Source organism: Phyllostomus hastatus, unplaced genomic scaffold (assembly GCF_019186645.2).
Source record: "Phyllostomus hastatus isolate PE091 unplaced genomic scaffold, TTU_PhHast_1.1 phas_contig_40, whole genome shotgun sequence".
Classification (NCBI taxonomy): Eukaryota; Metazoa; Chordata; class Mammalia; order Chiroptera; family Phyllostomidae; genus Phyllostomus; species Phyllostomus hastatus.
In genome coordinates, this window is record NW_025333872.1 from 10,188,989 (window position 1) to 10,210,457 (window position 21,469).

The following is a 21,469-nucleotide window of genomic DNA, read 5'->3' on the forward strand; positions in this document are numbered from 1 at the left end:
TCCTTCCCTGAGGCCTCCCTGTGATTGTACCTGTCTTAGGTCATTCCCCCCTTGAGGAATCTTACCCATCATTGGCTAACTGATCAAGCATTGGGGTCCAGTTATGGGTGAAGTAAAAGGAGCAGAATCAGCGCTCCTGCCAGGGAGATAAGCTTTGTTTCCTTAGTGGCTTCAGGTCCGAAGGTCATTCACTCAGCCTTAACCATGTGGGTGTGTATGTGTGTGTGTGTGGGGGGGGCGGTTACAGATTCTGAAACCAGGCAGAGCAGTTCCCAACACCCAATACTCTTTGTTGTAGGGGTTGTTCTGTGCACTGTAGGATGTCAGCAGCATCATGACCTCAGCTCAGGAGATGCCAGTAGCACCACCTCCCCAGCTGTGACAACAGAAAACATCTTTGGATGCTGCCAATGTCTCTGGAGGATGAAGTCATCCCTTCTTAAGAACCAATGGTGCAATTGAATGGCCAATGGAATAATCCATTAAGTGAGGGAAGTCAGGACCAACTAGAATTCCAGCTGAAGATTCTACCCCCAAATTTAGCCCACCGAGCCTGCCCGAGCTTTGTAACTGTAGCTGTTTGACCATTTCACTTTACTAATGCAAAGAGGATTTCTAGCATCCTTTATACAAAGCAAACTTCTAGTGTGTCTTGAGATAGAAATTTTATCAGTGTTTGCCACAGGCATTTCTGCAGTACAGGCTTTCGAGTGGGCTCTTTCAGTGCTAGCTACCTTTGTTGTGTTGCTTGTGTCAGTGTGCTTTGACTTCCTTCTAACCTCCTGTGGGTGTGGAGTGTAGTCAACCCACCCATGGCATCCAGTGTCCCACTGATACTGATGTTATGTACAAGCAGACTGCATACAATCTAATGCCTCCCCTTCCCAAGCTCCTTCTTCCTGATGAATTATGTCACCCACATTATGGTTTGAAGGAAACCTAGGCACCCTGAAGTTCAACTCTGGTATCTGAGTAAACTGAGGAGATTCTGAGAGAATGGTTGCCTCAGGCAGGTCAAAAATCACTTAAAAGCACGATTTATTTTCCTTTTTTGGCAGCCAGGGAAGCTTAATAAGCTCAGTGGTTGGGGGCAGAGAGCTATGAAACATAGGCTAGTCTAACCTAACACTTTGTAAAGACAATTTGTGCTCAGTTCTCTTTATTTTGGATATCATTTTATATGGAGTTAGTCATCTACGCACATTTTCATGTGTTTCTGACTATGGCTAAAACAACACTCCTATGTTAATTAAACATGATGTACTTTTCCAAAATCTTCATGCAAAATTAATTTTCAAAAGGACATCTTATTTCTATTCTATAGTGATGAGTACTGAGGAGCAAACTATTGCAAACCCCAGTGGGTGGGAGGTGAGGGAATAGGGTGGGATGGTGGTACCCTCTAATGAGTTCTGGCATGGAAAAAATGACAAAGATTTGATACAGGTAGGGTTGCCCAACAAAGTGTGTGTGTGTGTACACATGTGAATGTGTGTAAGAGATGGGGTTAAAGTGAGATCAGAAGAAATAATGAAGACAAAATGCATCTCTCTCCATCTTTCACATTTTGCTAAGCTCTGGTCCTGGAATCCCAGAATAGATTGAGGCATGTCCTCATCTAGGTCACAGCTTCCCTCAGGGCCAGGACACATTTAGGGCAATTTAACCCAAGTATGACTCAATAGCTAAATGGAAATCATCAGTAACATTTAAAGATTTCTATCTGCTCAAGAGCATGAACAGAGAGTAGGAAAAAAGTGGGATCATGAGAAAGATAAGAGGAGAGACTGGGAGGTAGGAGTAACATTCAGATTATCAGCCCCAGGCAAAAATGGTCACCAATATCCATTCTCTGTCTGTCCACTCTTTGTGATAGAATCTCCCAAGTCCCAGCTGGCCAAATAGCTATCCAGAATATAGCTTACATTCTCCCCTTCTCTTGCTGATAGGTGGGGCTGTGAGATCAAGTTCTGACCAATGGAATGAAAGTAGAAATGTTGAATGACAGCTTCTGGGAACTTTCTTTAAGAAGCCTCAGCACACACACCATTAGTTCCCTCTTCTGTTCTAATGACCCATAAGGGGGAATGATGGCCAGAGTGAGAAATGCCATGTGGGGCCATGAGGTGACCCTGGGAAGAGCAGGACAAAAAGAAATGACCGGATCCCTGAGAACTATGTGGAACCAAGTCCGCTATAACAACCTCAAACTGCTTATCTACACGTCCATGTGCTAAAGTAATAAACTTGTAGTTTACATCCCTATCGTTTTGAATCTTTGATGTTCACAGAAAACATGTTCCTCAATGATATGGTAGTTTCTGCAGGGTTGGCACATGACTCAAACTAGATCAGTCACGAGGCCTTGCACTGCTGTGGGTGCACACACGGATGGGGGAGAAACGAGTTGCTCTTCCTTTTAGATGTCAATCTATGGTCCACAGGCCTCTCTGATTTCTCCCCTCAGAGATCTGTTTCAGAATGAAATGAACACAGGGGAGGAGAGGGAGAACTGGAGGACACTGAGCTTCTGAACCAGCTGTACCCGAGGGTGTGCCAGTCTAGTACCTTTTCCAGTCATGTGAGCTGAGAAATGTCTGTTCTTGTTCAAACTAGTTTGAGCTATGGTTCCGTTCCCTGTAACAGAGAGCCTTACCTGAGTCTCCTGCTGCAGCATATAAATGGCTCATCTTCAGAGGAAATAATGAGATTCATTTAAGGATGAAATAAAAATTGGTATTACATAAGATTACCAAAGCTGAATTGAGATGCACACACTGGGGAATTGACCAGGCACACTCATTTTTTTAAGTGATGTATTATCTCCTTCTGGGTTCATAAAGGGCATGAGTTAAAGTGAAGCCTTGGTAAAATGACAACTTAGGTTGTCATGTATGTTCAGGGTTCCTTTCAAAGACTCCTAACTTTGAATTAAATGCAAAAATGTGGGTGGTATATGAGTATTGTGATTCTGAATAGAGATTGAGTTTAAACATGGATTCTGTAATAGAACATAATAATGGATATACCTTCATTCAATAATTACTGTGGGCTTTTATAAGGATAACTCTTCACAACAACCTATATCATTTTTATCCCATTTTATGTTGTGGAAATTGAGTCATAAGAGGGTTACTTCATCCAAGGTCACAAAACAAGAAGTAGTGGACCGACAATTGGAAAGCACAAGGTTCGGTTCCAGAACCCACACTCTTAACCTCTCCTATATCCTCACCAACTGGCTGTCAATCAGTATTAAAAGACAGCTCAATGAGCCCGCCCCTGCAAAGTGAAGCAGAGACTCCAAGCATTTCAAGTAGCCAGTGAGCTGCTGCTTTAGTCCTCATATCACAAGAGAAATCACAAAGCAGCCAAGTGTATTGGGACAAATGTGTCAATTCTCCACTTGTGTTTAAACACAGCCTTAGAAATACTTCATTTCTGGGAAATCGTATTTTCCTCCTTTGTGTCTAAATGACATCCAACAGTCTGAGAACACTTGCTAGAGCTCTGGCAAGAACAATTATAACACTACCAGTGATTAGAACCTCATGGAAGCTCATTTGGATGAAGACTAAAGATGGAAATGACATGTACAATGAAGCTGCTCCATTTGGGGAGTCAAGTAGGTGGGCCATGTGAGGTCTGCTTTCAATAAAGAAGCACAGCAGGAGTCCTTTCATGCTCCATCAGAGACAAAAAAAGGAAGTGGGCTGACTCCACGGTTTGTCCAGAACATGGACCATTATGTTCTGGGCTGCCCTAGGAGAAATTATAAAGTGAGGTTAAAATTAGAGATGACTTAATTTCTCCACCCTTTCTGTCACCACTGTTCTCCCTCTGTGATTTTCTGTGCTTGGAACTCTCCCTCTCCTCTCAGGGATCTCCATGCATCAGCATGCATGGAGAAGCAGTAGAGTAAGGTGGTGATGTGCACCTGTTCCAGGCCAGATACCCTGCATTCAGCACCTGGCTCTACCGTGCTGGAGCTGGGTGTCCTTGGACAAGTCATTCACCATTCTGTGCTTAGTTTATTTATCTGTAAAATAAAGAGAAAAGGGAAATTTACTCAACCCAGGTTTGCTGTAAGGCTTAAATGAGATTATATATGTGAAGAGCTGAGGGCATGTCAAACAGGAGGTGAGGACGCTATAAGTGGTAGTAAACATAGTTATCAGCCACTTTCACTGGAGGGTAAATTGCATCTTATTTGCTGTGTCCCTATCACAGAAGTTTTTGCATGTTAAGCCCCATCACACTTTGAGCTTTTATTTTCTATCTGAGCAGCAATTTGCAACCTTTTTTATCTGATGGCCCACATTACCTCATTACTAAAGTTCTGTAGCACATCAAAAAATGTATATAGTTTTGCTGGTGTGACAAAAATGGGTATACTTTTGATTCATTTACACCAAATGGCTATTGTTATGTTGGCTGTTGTTGTTTTTTATTTGACAATCTAAGGGGAAAGATGTCAGTGCCCCTGGCAAAACAGTCAGGTATTGCCCGCTTTAAAAATTCTTGCAGCACACTGGTGTGCCTCTTGCGGCACCCTCGGAAATCTCTGTGTTAGAGGAATGTCCAGCATATGGCAAAAGGTGTGAGGGAGACTTTGCGGGGTTGTGAGCAGTGTCCTGAGGCACATGACGTTTTCCCACAGTGAGAAGCTGGTTGTATGCCACATTACACAAGGCAAGGTCAGCTTGTGCCTCTGCCCGCGTCTGGCGCCCCCCCTGCAGTTGGTGCTGTTTACTTCTCCTGGGGCTTCTTGGATCGCACTTCAGTTAGCATGTGTGTCCCAAGGCCAGACTCACTCGCTGGCCTCAGCTGCCGGCTGGTGTGTCAGACGGCCCCGGGACAGCTGCGGATTCAACACGGGTTGCAAAAGAAAACCCAGCCCAGCAGTAGTTCTTTACGGGCCAATTAGAAAAGGACGCAAACCATCCTACTTCCTCCTTTTGAAGGTGCACTGACAGATGAAAAAAGTGTTGAAGTTCTGTGAAACACAGAAGGCGTCCATTTGGTTCTGCAAACTACCTTCCTGACCCTTGTCTGGAAGTGGATCAGGTGATATCTTCAGCTGCTTTTAGCTTTGCCTTTGGTTCCATAAATAAGACTCAGTCAGCGAGAGGGGAAAGAGTCAGGAGGAGGGAGCTCTTCTGGCTGGTATACCTCAGAAGTGGACACGCGCCTGGACATCCATCTTGTTCAGGGGAACTGTGACTGGAATGCTCGCCCAACCCATACCTCTAACCTGCCTTTCTGATTTCTTTTTCTCCTGCCAGGAACATAATGTAAAGAGTTAAGAGGTAGGGAGTGAGAGTGATTCTTTCATTCCTGGTTTCGATCATCTAACAGGCCTTGATTCCACCTTCACTCTGTTCATGTCCCCGAAATGACTTCTCTGCACGTTTCCCATTGGGCAAGTCATCCATGGGCCTCTAAAACTGTGTGCCTTTGAGGTTCTACCCAGGGTGACCAACAGGAGGCACCTCCTCTTGATGACCACTAGGTGGCGGTCAAGCCTCAGGAGAAGCCAGAGGGTGTGGCGACTTGAAGCAGGGGGCCAGCTGTCACTCATTAGCCCAGCTGGGGATTTCTGGCCAGGACCGCTCTGACTAGGACAGCTGTGGCGGTGGGAAAGACTCGCAGTTTCAGAAGAGCAGTAAATGCATATTCGATTTTCCTCTGTTAATCGAAATCAAACGCATCTTTCCACCACCACTGGGGATGGGGCCTGGTTGGCAGGGTGGAGGACAGAGGATGGGACTAATCAAAACTGGTTACAAAAAAGGCCCAAGGTCATCCTTGGTTCTGTTGTTGAATGTTGGAAGTGGGCTGTGAATGCAGCCTTCCCATGACTTCCCCAATCAGTTCCTGTTGCTTTTCATGCTGAGAAAAAGCCTTTTTTTCTGGACTCCTGGCTTTGTCTGTTTAGATTTGAATAGTCACCGGCATACAGCATACGTCATTTGGGACTTGGCTCTGTATTAAAGAATAAAAACCCTGGGGTGTGAAAGGGCTCACGTCTGCCCTGTCCATGGCCATTTGTGCAGAGGGAATGCTTGTGACCTTCGAACTCTTCATCTCAAAGTTTTTGGGTAAAAGGGAAAGGACAGACTCTAGAAAATCATGTTTGAAATACACAAGAGGACTGTATCTAAATTGTAAGAGACCATGTCCAGCCCACACAGGAAAATGGTATCTGGAGGTAAGTTCCAGGGCCCTGCCATAGGGCGGGTTTCAGCACTGTGCCCATCTTCCCTTCTTTCTTTCTGTCTGCTCCACGTGCACTGAAAAACTCATGGGAATTGTTTCCTCTGCAGAGTGTGCTTGAGGATAAATTTAGATATCCATTGAGATAGGACAGGAGGAAAGACTACGGGTGGTGGAAGCCTAGCCTTTTGAGATTGGAGAGTGTGAAGTCTCAGGTGCTTCACAGTGGTCCCATGCCTTCTGGACCACTGAGGGGTACTGAGCCTGGTGGGTACATCACAGCCAGCCCAGGGGCCAATTCCATGCTCTTATTTGGGCTTACTGCCTGGCATCTGCAGGCATGAGTCTCCTGGGGGGCTGGGTGGGATGTGAATGCTGCTGCTGCTGGCTGTCTCTGGGGGAAATGGGCCCCTGGAAGTCTGCCATGTGGACCCATTTGGTGCTGGGGAGGCATCACTCAGAGAAGACCTCCCCTGGAAACCCACTAAACCCAATTGTGAGGCTTTCTTCCTCCCCCACACTTTCATCCTTTGGGGCCATCTGGTCTCCAGGCCTGAACTTGAAGGATACTGAAGTAGTTCCAACCAGAAGTTGATCTCCAGGGATTTCCCCTCATCAGAGAGCTTCTGAAGGCACCTGAGTGGTGTGACAGGCCTGGGCCTCTGGCAGTCCTTCCTATGTCATTGGGCAATCGGGATCTGATACATGCCCTGGGGGCCGGGTTGCTAGAAGCTGAGTCATGCCCCATGCATGACTCAGCATTCTGAGGCAAGGAAGAGGGGCCGAACTCTTCTGGGAAGCACCAAAGGTCTGGGTGAAGGCAAATCTTTGGGTAACAGTATTAAAACTCTGTCAATTTACAGATGTGCTTTGGGGCCTTGTAAGAAAAGTTATCTTGTCACATACAGAATTAGCTTGAAGAGTGTCTTCAGAGTCAACAATTTTTCCAGCACTACCTCATTCCCTCATGGATACCTGATGAGCTGTCCCACCCTCCCTGATCCCGGGCTTTTATGGAGACTTAAAGAGGCCACTGGGGCTTAAAATGACCCCTAGAATCTCCTTAGAGTTATGGGGGCTTAATGCCCCTTCCCCATAGCTCTGGCCAGGGTCACCTCTCTGCTTTCAAAGAGTTATGGAAATAAATTTTCATTTGCACAATACTTGATAGTTTACAAGACATGTTTGTATAAACTGTGCTTACTGAGCTTGACAAAAGCCTTGACGGGTAATGAGATGATCCTTATTTTTCAGGTGAGCACACTGAGGGCCAGAGGAGCTTAGTGTAGGGCCCAGATGAGTGAGGAAAGGCGACAGCCCTGTCCAGGAGCCTTGTTCCTTCTGCCTCGCCACACGAATGACACAGCCAGCCGGTCCTCCAGGACAGAGAGCTGACAGGGATCCCCGGCACTTCTTCCCTCCTGGGGAAAATGTGGGGCTGTGATTTTCTGGGGCCAGTGCCCTGGGCTCGTCAGCAGTCTCCAAGGAGTGCTGCTATCCGTGTGCTCTCAGACCCCTCAGAGGGCGGGGCTGCTGAGTACAGAGCACATGGATATCGCAGCCCAGATGACGTGGTACAGGCCTTGCTTTAATTTTATGTTCCTGCCCTGCTGTCAGGGCACAGAAGGCAGCAGAAGTGAGTGGCAGGAAGCCTTTGTGTCTGGTTTGTGCTCTAAGCTGTGTTGCCTGATGCACTGGCCTCTGGACACGTGACGCTCTGAAGCAGTGGGAATGAGGCTGTGACCACCGAGGGGCGCTGTAAATGCGAGGTACACTCCGGATGTACCACAAAACATGTAAAACATCCCGTTAAGTGTACGTTAATCACCTCTTGGAATAATGATTTGGATATACTGGGTTAAATAAAATGCATGATTAAAATGAATTTTACCTACTTTTTGAAAATGTGACTACTGAAAAAATTAGAATACACGTGACTCACGTTATAGTCCTAATAGGACTATAACGGCTCTCCAGGCCTTACCGAATAGTTCAAAGAAAGCTGCGTTCACTTTCATATAAAGTACTCATAGGAAGCATGGTTTCCTCCCTGTTTATATGAGACAGTGTGAACTTCAGGGAAATAATTCTTCCAAAAACAAAAATACACATCTTCCTTCTTAATGGTATAACATTATTACATAGGAAAAAAAAAACAGCTCAAATGAGCAGAAAACTCCAGGCAGGCAGCCATGGCCCAACACAGCATGGCAGAGGTTTAACCCCACGAGAGATCCGTGGCCTACTGAGGTATGAAAACTCCGCAGTCGTGGGCATGAAATGCAGGCAGCAGGTGGCAGCATTTCATGGAGCGGTCTGAAGGGGAGAAGTGCCCTGAGTGAGAGGGGCATCTTGGCTTTATTTTTAAGGACTGGGAGGTCAGATGCACAAAAGCTCAGAGGCCTGGCTGGCACGTGGGAGCTTAGGTCTCCAATCTGTTGGCCTCAGGGTCAGGGGCACATCGTTAGCCCCTGGGCTCACTCTCCCTGGCACTCCAGACACACACCCCCTGGGGAAGGCTGTCAGCTCTGGAGCTGCTGTGCCTCTTTTCGTTTGCGTAAATCGAGCTTTTCCAAACAGCACCCTCTCCCTGGATTCCCACGCAGCTGGATGCCATCCCTGTAGGACAGGTGTGTCCTTCCCATTTGCATGTTCAGCAGACAGAATATTCACAGCATGAGAGCTTTATTATGGATACTGCCAGACAGACCCTTCTAAGTGTGATTACCACCATGGATAAAGGAATATTTACTGGCCACATATCCACAGCTAATATCTTGCACAGATTCTGCAGAGCAGAGGTGGGTCCCTACATTTGTGGTTTGTTTAAATGATCCGATGACCTGTCCTGCATCTTTTCCCCTTGACTGCGGGCAGGACCTGTAACTATGTGATCACTCCCAAGAGTAGATTACATTAAATGGCACAGATGAAGGGATTTTGCAGATGCAGTTAAGGTCCCTAATTATCTGACTTTGTGTTACTCACAAGGGAAGGACCTGCCCTAATCAGCTGAGTCCGTTAAAAGAGAATCTAGAGATTAGAGATAAAGGAAGTCAGAGGGATTCAAATTGGCACAGTTTTCCTACAGACTTGAAAGAAGCAAACTGTCATATTATGGGAGGGACCCACGGCAGAAGACAGCAAGACACCCCTGGGAGCTGAGGGCCTCAGTCCCACAACCACAAAGAGTGAAATTCTGCCAAAAAAGCAGTGAGCTTGGAGAAGGACCCCTTGGTGAGCCCCTGACCTGAGCTGAGGACCCAGTTAAACCGTGCCCAGACTGCTGACCCTCAAACACTGCGCAACAACAAGTGAATGTTGTTTTAAGCCTCTGAGTTTGAGGTGGTACGCTACACAGCAATAGGAAGTGAATACAGGAGGTATGAGGCTGTGTTGCAGAAGTATGTATGGCTAACAACTCCTGGGGCTCTGTTTTCAGCTGTCCATAAGAATTCCAGCCAAGCTGTGCACACTGTCAGAACAAAATTTGTTTGTTTATTTCCCAGAAAGTTAGCTTTACTTCAAGGGCCCCTGTTTAAACCCTCTGCAAGCTTCTGGGCTCCAGGTGCTGAGTGGGAGTGTGGATGGTGTGAGGAGAGGCATCAGTGCCATAGGTCACCTGAGTTCTGCTGTGAGCTTCTGGCACCCCGCCCCCCATCCCACCCCACTGCATGCCTGGAGAATGGAAAGGGTCATTCACTGTTCGGATCATGGAATTTAATTGTGGTTGACATGGGGGAAGCCTAAAACAGCAATAGTAGCAGATTGCAAAAGAGCAGACAATTTATGGATTTTACCAGATCTTATAAAATATTTTATTGTTATAAACATGGAAAAGAAACATAGTTGTATACTGGCATACCAAGACTTGGTTTTAAATCCTAAATTCTAATTTTAGAAACCTATAGCATCTCATTTCAAAGCTAACATCTCTGAAATGACGAGACACTATTTTCACTGACTTTTAAAAATACATAAGAAAGGAATATCCACCAGAGGCCCCTCTCTTACTGTGCACACTCAGGGGATCCAGCTCCTGTTGGCCGGAGCCACCGGCTTGCCTTCCGGGATGCAGCAGCCCTGTTTGACATTACCATCGCCCGTCAGAAGTGAAACGCTTTCCGCCTCCACGGCATTCTACGGCCACCCTCGTTTCCTCTGTCTCCTCAATGATTGTGGCTTCCCATTCCATGCCCCTCAGAGTAACTCTGCCCTGCTTCTGCACTTACTGGTTGCTATAATCTCTCTCATCTCCATGTAACTCTTTCTTTAAGCTTCCTAACATAGACACTTTTGAAGTTTTCTACACAAACTTCCAAAGGCTGTGACTTCCCACAGTGTTTTTTCCTTTTTTGGCCTGAGTAACATACATCCTGAGAAATCCATGAATCTTTATTAGCCTCTTTGTCCATGCAAACAATAAGAAACAGGGAAGAGGATGGCAGACATGTGGCCCATTCAAGAACTGACATGTCCCACTGGACTTACAGTCTTCCCAGAGAATATTTCTGTAGTGTATATTAATTGCTCACTTGTGAACACTTCAACCTCTGAAGCATTAGCACAGGTGGCTTTGCAAGAAACTGACTTACTGGATAGTCCCTTCATGCAAGAAAATACCCAATGGAACTGACATTACACACTGAGAGACGTCAGACCCACGGGGAAGCACGGGGCACTTTATAAGTGAAGTAGATGACACATCACACTTTGCACCAACCTGAGAGCCAACGTTCCCCCTTCCTCCTCCTTCCCTCAGAAATCTGTCACTGCAGCCGTGTAACCATGGCTGATTGAGAACTGGTGACCTCAGGGCCAAGGGGGGCTCCTGTTTTCATAAAATTCACAGATTCATGGATGGTCCCCCTTATGGTTTTGAACTCTACTGCTTAGTTGAGGAAAAACTTGGCAAAGAACAGAGGTTGAACTATGTGTCTTTGTGGGTAGGCAGACAACCAACAAGAATTTCTCCAATCTTTTTGTTTTCATGGATTTTCTGGAATTCGCATCCAGTGGTGTAGCTTATAAAGTGGGAGGCGCGTGCATGCCTCGTGTGTGTGTGTGTGTGTGTGTGTGTGTGTGTGTAGTGAGGGAACGTGCCTCCATTAATGAACGTGGGCAGGGGGCCAGGTCCACACTCTATGGAACTCTGCCAAAGGTTCCTGCCATTGCAGGAGTTCCTTTCACAACGCCAAACACAATGATTCCCAAAGGACCCTTACAGAAGTGAGTGGAAGTTCAGTGTTTTTCGTCCCATCGTGTTTTTGAACATGAGAACCATAGCCTCCTCCTGAGTACTGTGCTTTCCTTGGCCATGCTAGCACTGTGCTGTAGCCCTGCCTCCACTCCCTCGGTACAAGCCCAAGAACCAGGTCAGGCACAGCCAGTCTTTCCCTGGTGTCTAGTTCTACTTCAGTAGGTCCTCCGAGTTCCCAGAACTGAGTTCTGCCCAAAGTGGTCATGTCCTGGAGAACTTCAGAGCCTGACAACCATTTCCTTCAGAGACTTTAAATAGTGCCCTCTCAATTAGAAGAGTGCAGTGACCACTTTCAGGTGAACATGGGTGTCAGTGTCTGTGCCTATGTCATGCGGACTGCAGAAATAAAGAGTTCATTTATTCTAAGCATTGCCGATATTTCTATCTGTCCTACCTGCCCCACTTCCCATGAAGAAAAGAAAGCCAGGATAGAATTTAGAATTAAAAATAAAAGAAAGAGATTTTTAAAGAGTTAAAATATTAAAAGAAAACCCCTTCAATAAATTACTGATTATTGAATTTCAGCCGCTTCTGTCCTACTTTCCCGACTGGTCAGTTCTCCATCCTTATGAAGCATATGCCCCATGCACACTTCCCGAGTGACCCCTCGTTTTTATTGTCTTGTTTTGACTTTGGTTTGGAATGTATGGCTGCTGTAGCTGCAGCGCCTGGTCAACTTTAATACGGAGGCAATTTTAATAAATATTTGTATTTATATGAAAGGCACAATGCATAAATCACAAATAACCAAATCTTGGGAAACCCTCCACCATCTGTTCACCAGAGGAAAGGACCACTGTGAGCAGAGATGAGCCAGCTGTGGCATTGCCTTCTGGGAGATCTCCAAGTGGCTGCAATCAACACAGGTTGGACTGTACAAAACTCTAAATGTATATTGGTCTGGGGACTTAAAGATGGAAAGAGCTAATACACAGAGAGCTCTACAACACGCCAAGGCCCACTAACTCCACAGTAATAACAACAGTAATAGACAATGCCATAAATTATTTAAGTCCATTCTATAATGCACAGAGAAGTACCTGGTTAAAGCTGTTACATATAATAGAGACAGTTGGGATCTGTTTTCAGTGCAATATATCACATTTGACAATTAATAGATATAAAAATGTATTTTTTTGCTTTTCAAACATGGAACAAAGCAAAACATAAGGCTTTTCTGATAAACCCTCAAAACATAATCAGCAGTTAGATTTGCTTGGATCTGATAAAGGATGGTTATCACACTTCCTCTACATATTCATACTACTTAGCTCACACCTTAAATGCAAAAAACATGTGTGTATGTGTGTGTGTGTATGTGTTTAAAATCAGCTGAACCACGTCTCCTTACATGCATTTCTTGCAAATATTATTACCCACCTTAAAGCACGATGATGATGTAATTTTCTCCCTATTTTTTTTCACTGATTCCCCCGCCCCTTTCTTTGCTGAGAAAATACCAGGAAGATATTGAACTTTATCCGTGGTTTACTTTCCATTTCCATTTTTGAGCCACTTTTTAATTTCAATGTTGCATTATCTGAGTAATTAGATCACGAACATGGAAATCTTAAAATGTGATCCTTAATGCTGTTTTCCTCTATTTTTCCCTTTCCTCCTCCCTTTCTTCTTTTCCTTCCTTCTTTCTTCCTTCTTAAATTCACTGAAGTATTTCCTAGGTACTAGCCTTTTACTTACAATTTTAATCAAAGCTTGTCCTTGTGCCCAACCTGTGAAAAGTGAAAATGTCCCTTTGAAATTCTATTTTACAATATAGACAGATAAGTTGGGCCTTGGAAAACTGGAGTTTCACTTAAATACTATACACATTTGGTATTACACAAAGGGTGGGGGTAGGGCAGCAAAATAAATGGAACAATAACTTTTAGTCTATCTTTACAAAAGAAAGCCTCTTTCCTAATGAGAAAGTCTCTTCAGCATCACTCCCAGAGGCTGTGGAAGAAGTGTTTTACCCAGGGCTTTGAAAGGATCTCCTTCACAGCACATCCACTGCTCCCCAAGAGTCACAGGGGTTGGGATTTCCTGTTTTTAGTTGAGCAACGAATAAGCACTGGAAGTGTTTTCCATGGATGTGCTGGTTGTTTCTGGGGTGGAAACATTGTATGTTCCTGAAAAATAGAAGAGCAGCTTAGCCTGAAGATCAGCCTGCATGCTCACGGGGTGTGAACCTCTCCTACAGATCTAGGAGCTCTAGTCCAAGAGCCAGGTAAGCTTGCCATGCCCAGAGTCAAACCCATGCCTGCCCTCCGCCCGAGACCCACAGGTGCCGGAGAACAAACAAAGCTGTCCTCAAGCATGCGTGGCAGCCGACAAGACAAGCACTAACTACTTCCCATCAAACCAGCAGCCAGATTTCTACAAAAGACAGAGGGATCTCAACATGGACAGCACTCCACATGCCACCACATGCATTGGCCTGAGGACATCCACACGAGGGAACCTCTCTGGTCCCCTTGGGTTGAGGTGACTTGGGGAAGCTCTTGGGAAGGGCCTGGAAGCTGAGCTGAAGGCGAGGAGGGAAACAGAGCTGGGAAGAAAAGAGAAAACTACAGGGGAAGAAGAGGCAGAAGCAGAAGTCAGGGGATGCCAACAAAAGTGCTGAGAGCTAGGGCAGCAGGGAGGACAGCCCTGGGGCTACCACACAGGCCAAGTCAGAAGGAAGGCGGGGACTGAGCACAGGCACAGTAGGGAATATGTGTCGAGCAAGGGAAGGGACACAGTGGCCACCCTACCATCAGATTGGTGAACTGCCACTGCTAACAAGGTTTCCGTCATTGCCTGGGGGGCCCTGTGGGGCTGCTGACAACATAAACCAAAGTTACAGTGATTATGGAACTCTCAAATAGGCCAGCGTGGAGCTGCATTAATGACCCTGAGAGGCTGCCAAATGGCAATGACCAGGAATTTCCTGGGACGTAGGAAACAGAGCCCCAAATCCAACTCCTATCTGAGTGATTCAGAAACAGTGAGCACCTTTTCTTGGCTTTGCATAGTGCATATAATCATTTCATAGAATCACTTTTCACTATTTTCACTTTAACGCATATGGCAAATGCATTCCAGTGATAGTGATGGTCGAGTGTAATAGATCTAATACACCCTGAAGATCTCATCATTTCACAACAGGTCCAATTAGTGACTTTCAAAATCAAAAACCATGTCCTCCAGTGTAGTGCCTCAGACTGAAGCCCAAAATGCTAAGTCCTCCGGAATTTTGACAACAAGGAGGCATTTTTAAAAGCCTTGGTCCGGAACATTGACATGTTTCTAAATTCCACATTTGTGAGATCTGTTTGGTTCCAAGAGGCTGAAAGGAACTGTGGAGCTTGTTTTCCTGGAGCTGATAGTGGCATGGGTGTGGGGTTTCAACTTGCCAGAATGGCTGAGACTCATTGCCGAAAGCCATTAATGTTATTTATTTTGTACATCCAAGGTGGGTATTTTTACTGTCCATGTTTCTGATAGATAGCTAACTTGGGTGATCCCTCATATACGTACGCATAATTTTAGAAATGTCAACATGTAAAACAAGCACTCTCCAAAAAATGAAAAAGGAAAGAAAAAAAGGGGAGGAAAACAACCCAGAGCATGGCTCCTATAGTATGCTCTTGTAAACATATTCTTTGCTGCACCATAACCCAAAAGTATGACCCACTGAGTTGTATTTCACATGAACAGAAAGAGCTCTGTGTGTGACAAGGCCAGAAGTGTACAGTTTCCATTTTTATGGTTGACAGACAGCTCACTGCAGGCTTTTCTAGATTCTCTAAATCTTCTTCTTCATAAGTTATTAGTTGTCCATGGAAGGCAGTTACCCTCTGTACCAGCCTCTTGGTGGTTTAGGAAAACATAAGCGAGTTCCTGCACTTAACCTCTTCCCCCAGTGAGGCCATCAAGTGGGGACTGACTGGGAAAGTAGGGTTTTGAGACTCCCCATCGGGGCAATTGGCTTGGGCCAACACAGGGAGTGCTTAGTGGTCACTACATACCTGTTTTTCCAAACAAATTGTTAAATCTTCTTGATATTGGAGAACTCATGGAAAATACAGGTGTAGATGAACCTAGGGATGTTGACTAGAAAAGAGGGAAAAAAAGGACATTTAGGTGCCAAACTGTTAGACAAGGCCCTGCTTTATCTCTAGTAGAATTTTATTTGCTTCCCCCTAGTGGTCACTGCCTGACTATTTCTCATCACACTTCAAGGTGAGAGCCTGGACAAGCATGAATTTCTACTTCAAACAAATCAAGGAGGAGCACCTTGAAACACTGAAATCTCATCATCGGTATTAGGAAAATAACTTTCAAATATCTTTTTACCATTATAGAGTTTAGCATCTTCCGACAAACGTAGTGAAATACGTTTCAGTGCAATAGTTATTTTCCAAAATGAACTACAGAAAAGTCTATTATTCATTGTTATTTCTCAAATTGTGTTCTCTACTGCCTTGTGTTTCATCAGAAAACTTTTGTTTATTTCTCACTGAAATTTTATCTTAACCTCCAGTTGACATTATCTGTGCTTTTTGACTCTGTTTAAAGATGTGGGGACAGCTTCTTTTTAAAAAATATATTTTATCGATTATGTTATTACAGCTGTCCCCATTTTCCCTCTTTGCTCCCCTTCACCCAGTACCCCTTTTCCCTCCAGCAATCCCCCACTTAGTCCATGAGCATGGGTTGTGCATATAAGTTCTTTGGTTTCTTCATTTCCTACACTATTCTTAACCTCCCCCTGTCTATTTTGTACCTACAAATTTTGCTTCTTATTCCCTGTACCTTTCCCCCCATTCTCCTCCTTCCCCATCCCAGCTGATAACCCTCCAAATGATCTCCATACTTATGATTCTGTTCCTGTTCTGATTGTTTGCTTAGGGTTTTTGTATTGTTTTGTTTTGTTTTTGTTTTTTTCTTAGATTCAGTTGTTGACATTATGAATTTGTTGCCTTTTTAATGTTCATAGTTTTGATCTTCTTTTTCTTGAATAAGCCCCTTTAACATTTCATGTAATAATGGCTTGGTGGTGATGAACTCCTTTAGCTTTACCTTGTCTGGGAAGCACTTTATCTGCCCTTCCATTCTAAATGGTATCTCTGCTTGATAGAGTTAAACTAGGTTGTAGGTCCTTGCTTTTCATCACCATGAGTACTTCTTGCTAGTCCTTTCTAGCCTGTAAAGTTTCTTTTGAGAAATCAGCTGATAGTCTTATGGGAACTCCTTTGTAGGTAACTCTCTGCTTTTCTCTTGTTGCTTTGAAGATTCTCTTTATTTTTAACCTTTGGCATTTTAACTATGTGTCTTGGTGTGTTCCTCTTTGGGTCCAACTTGTTTGGTATTTTCTGTGCTTCCTGGACTTGTACGTCTATTTCCTTTGCCAAATTAGGAAACTTTTCTTTCATTATTTTTTCAAATAAATTTTCAATTTCTTCCTCTTCGTCTTCTGGCATCCTTGATTCAGAGGTTGACATGTTTGGAGATGCCCCAGAGGCTTCTTATACTATCCTAATTTTTTTTTGAATTCCTGTTTCTTCTTTCTGTTCTGGTTAAATGTTTATTTCCTCCTTTTGTTCCAAATCATCAATTTGAATCCCAGCTTCTTTCCCTTCACTGTTGGTTCCCTGTAGATTTTTCTTTATTTCACTTAGTATAACCTTCATTTCTTCCTTTATGGTGTTGCTCATACTCAGTTAGCTCTTTGAACATCCTGATCACCAGTGTTTTGACCTCTGCATCTGATATGTTGGCTATCTGCATTTCATTTAGTTTTTTTTTCTGGGTTTTGTTCTATTCTTTCATTTGGGCCATATTTGTTTGTCTCCTCAATTTGACAGCCTCCCTGTATTTGCGTCTGTGTGTTAGGTAGAACTGCTTTGACTCCCTGTTAAAGGTACCTGTAAATTGTGTGGGGTGGAGCCCCTGCTAATCTCACAGGTAGGGCAAGCTGCTTCACCAATTTCTGGCTCTGTGACTCAGAGAGGAGACTGTGCTGCTGCCTGCCTTCTGGGTGGTTGCTCAGCACTCACCCTGTTTTCAGTTACTTCACTGACTCTCCATATGCAACTGGCGCCCTTCCAGCTATTGCCCTGGTGTCAAATTTCAGTGTGGGCCAGTTTGCATATGTTTTAAGACTGTGTGGGCCCTTTAAGTGGAGTTTCCTGAAAATCCAGCAGTTTCTTCCATAACCGCAGCCCCCATTGGTTTTTACAGTCAGAAGTTTTTGGAATTTATCTTCCCAGCACTGGAACCCTGGGTGGTGTGGTCTGGCCTGAGGCTTGGACATTGCTCACTCCCAAGCTATCCCTCCCAATTTTTATCCAGTGCATATGAATGTGTGACCACCCATGCCCATTCCACAGCTGCCACTGCCTCTCCACATCACACTGCATTTCCTCACCTCTCTGCTCCATCTCCACATCTCCACCCCTCATACCCATCTGGATGAATATAGGTTCTTTAAATCCTTGGTTGTTGAACTTCCATACAGTTTGATTTTCTCTGACAGTTCTGAGTTTTATTTGTTTTGAGATTTGGCTGTAATTCTTTTTGTGGTTGTGTAAGGAGGCAAAGCATGTATACTGACACCTCCATCTTGACCAGAAGTAGGGACAGCATCTTAATAACAGTTCCATTAACTGTGTTTAATAGGCCAGATCAGATGAGAAGCAAAAACATTGGAATCATCTAAGCTAAAACTGGTGTAGAGAGAGAGGTTTTTCAAAAGTCTCTACAAGGGGAATAGTTACCTTTGAGTGCTGTGAGGACCATCTTGACAGTGAAAACTTTTTCAGCAAAGCTTCCTGTACCTGCATTGTTTAAAAAAAACTGTTATAAATTCAACATGCTGCAAGCACTTCAGACTTTTCTAGGACCATAAAACCATCATGTTCTTACCTTCTGATCCCAGAGGCATCCAAAGAGCAAAATGAATAGTCCCTGGAAAAAAGAATTGGGAAGAAGTACATTTAGTCATATTCTATTGTCCAGCAAAAAGGAAGTATTGTTAACCTGTCATTGAATTTGTACTACCTCTTCCCACATCTGTGTTTATAGAATGAGTCCAGCAGATGATAATATTAAAAGGGATGCAGTAGGTCCACACCAAGAACTTTTAATGTTTGAATGTTATAAGGATATTTTCTACTTTCTTATTTTCCCCCAGTTGTGAAGTGGAGGTCCTGCTGGTTATGCTATCAGGCATACCTCTTATGCCTACAGTAACCCTCATATAGTTGTGATGAGGACCTGGGCTATGGGTTGGAATAATCACTCCATTTTAGCCAAAGCATATTAAAAATGTCATTAGACATGGGCCCTCCCTATGATTTGGAGCCATGGGCCCAATAGCAGAAATTAGAATTTGTATGATCTGTTTGTGAGTATCCAGGGGGCTATGAATGTCTCAGTTTCACCTCCAGACCACCTGCCTCCTCACCAGCTCATGGGGGAGGCCCATGTTTTCTACCTACCCACCAGTTAAATCAAAATTAAGCATTTCCTTCCTGTGCTCCAAAGCCTTGTTGTCTGTACCTCAGCTGAAGCTTTTCTAACAAACTGACTTATGTTATAATGCGTTATGTGCTGCAGGAGAGCAAAGAGGGTGCCTTTTCCATTTTAGTGTAATACATCAAAATGCACACCTTACATAGGACATTCATCCTTTCGTTCTTCAGCAAATGCTTTCAGAGAACATACTATGTGGTGCATAGCATTCATTCATTCATCCAATGGTTATTAAGCACCTACTTTGTGCCAAGGTCACATTTAGGCACTAGTAATAAATAAGACAGACGCTGTCCTTGACCTCTCAGAGACAGAGCTCATTTAATGCTTGTGGAAATTAACTGGAAAAATTAGTTGGCTTAATAGGTGGTATCAAGATAATGTTGGGTAAATAGAAAATTCTATGTTGGGAAGGGACTTTCCTCCTACTTGGATTATCAGGGCATTTAGAAGAGAGTTGCTTGTGCAACTAAATTATGATGCGGGTGATAAGGGGAGTGAGATTCCATGGGAGCAGAGGAATGTGTCCTTTCTACCTCACTGAGTTCTTGTGATTACTGCTGTTTAGGGCTAGGTCCTCCTCTGAACTAACATCCTTCCCCATTCCCACTCCTGTTTGTGTTTCTATCATTATTTGTCCCACCTGCGTAGAAACTTCCTGTGAGACTGGCACTACAGAACTTACCTGGAAGGCATTGAGGAGGGTAAATACAATATGGAACACAGCATTGCTTCCCTGGAACACAGTGGCAAGACCAAAACCCCAAGTGAGCCCCAGGAGTGGTGTGAGGACCCCAATGCTCTTGCTAATCTGAAATAGGCTGCTCTTCTCCTGCTTATTGGGCTTATCTCCAATGGAAGGTCTCAGGATCTTGGTGATGACCACGACTGTGATGGTCACGTTTACCACCACGATGATGAGTGCTGGGATGACGAAGGCTAGTAGGGCCTTGGTATCCTCCCAGTTGAGCCAACAGGCATTCTTCCGTGTGTAGACTTCCTGGGGCTGGGTGACTCCCACTGTGATGACTGAGATGATGAGAGGGCAGCCGTAGCCAAGGGAAAAAGCAATAGCTTTCTGAAAGGACTTGCTTGCATCATGCAGGATGAAAACCAGCCGGTAGAAGAGCATGAGACCCAGAGTCAGCATCCAGAAAAAGACACTGAGGTAGAAGAAGTGGATAAAAAAGGTGGCAGCCACGCAGGCTGTCTCATTGAGAACGTAGTGATGGTCCCGGATGGTGGAGGCCACAATGAACCAAATGTCAGCAACCAGAAGGGAGGCGGCAATGTTCACTATGCAGATGTGACGCATATAGGAAGTCCGATTCTTGGTCACTGATTTCCACACCACAGCTTCCACAACTAGACAGGCTGCCAAGCTCAGGATGGAAAAGCACAATCCAATATAGGAAATTATATCCAGCAGTATTTTCAGGAGAGAATCAGGGTCTGGGGAGTCAGGAGACATGAGGATGGAGAATGACGTTATGTGGTCACAGCTGCAGAAGACACTGTCCCCATCAACTTTTGTATAGCACCCACTGCTATCCCACCCCCCTGTGTGGTTGGCAAGGGTGAAGTTCCAGAAGACACATTGTGGTTTCCCACCTAAGGGCTTGTTGTTCTTAAAAGTCATTGAAATCCTGAATGGCATGGTTATTTTGTGGCTGACAGTGGTTGTCATCACTAGGTTGTTTACAAAATTCTTTCTCTGAGCATTCTGGTCAAGTATTGTTTTGAGAGTTGGGAATGCCATGGTGACAATAGATGCACCTGGCTGCAGGTGTCCCAGATGGTACTCATCAATAGCCACATTACCCCAGAGGTCAGAATCTGGGAAAATGAAGTCCTGCTTGTAGGGTTTTGGGGTACCAGATTTTATGACCATGGTCCTCATCTGCACATTAGTTTGGGAGAAAGACAGGATGGTGCTGTCTTCTGACTGTAATGCTCGGGAAAATCTTTCCACTGAATCCAGTAGCTGTGAGCTGTGATTGGTCTGTGGCTTTTGTAACACCTTCCACGTATTCACGACAGGCTTGTTGAGGATGACATTAACCGTACAGAGAACGTGCTGTAATTGACATAACATGGGATCAATCCAAACAAATTCTTTTGATCATAAAAGAGAAAAATAACAACTCCCTGGAAACTGGTTGCATGGGTACAGGTAAGAAGAAAAGAGAAGAGAAAAAGGAGGCATCCCAGGCTGTGAAAACCTGGGACCCACCATCTTATGGTAGGGGGTTAGCAGAGGATGGGTTGGTCCCCAAGACAGTGAGACTTCATTAAATGTTTAGCAATAGTGACAGTGAGAACCACCCACAATCACTCACTAAAGCCAATTCAGCCGGCTGGCCAAGATCTTCATCAATTGTTCTATTTTATTTTTAGTCCCAAGCTTGTAAAGCTTTTTGGTGGCTGGTACTTCATCTACAAGCTAATTACAGAAGACCCTCTCAAATACTGAAC

General features: G+C 44.5%; 1 protein-coding gene across 4 annotated transcripts in view; it reads right to left on the reverse strand.

Annotated features, from left to right (window-relative positions):
• Window positions 1-10,020: 10,020 nt before the first annotated feature.
• ADGRF5 (adhesion G protein-coupled receptor F5) overlaps window positions 10,021-21,469 on the reverse strand; it is a 100,277-nt gene continuing 88,828 nt past the window's right edge. For 3 of the 4 annotated variants that reach the window (XM_045842781.1, XM_045842780.1, XM_045842783.1), the window contains 5 exons: window positions 19,680-21,071; window positions 18,386-18,427; window positions 18,238-18,297; window positions 15,487-15,571; window positions 10,021-13,605 (listed from right to left, as the gene is read on the reverse strand). In XM_045842781.1, the coding sequence (XP_045698737.1) occupies window positions 13,526-13,605; window positions 15,487-15,571; window positions 18,238-18,297; window positions 18,386-18,427; window positions 19,680-21,071 (1,659 nt within the window). In that variant the 3' untranslated portion in view covers window positions 10,021-13,525. Of the gene's footprint in view, window positions 13,606-14,229; window positions 14,297-15,486; window positions 15,572-18,237; window positions 18,298-18,385; window positions 18,428-19,679; window positions 21,072-21,469 lie in introns of all 4 variants that reach the window. The other variant, XM_045842782.1, reaches the window with a different exon arrangement.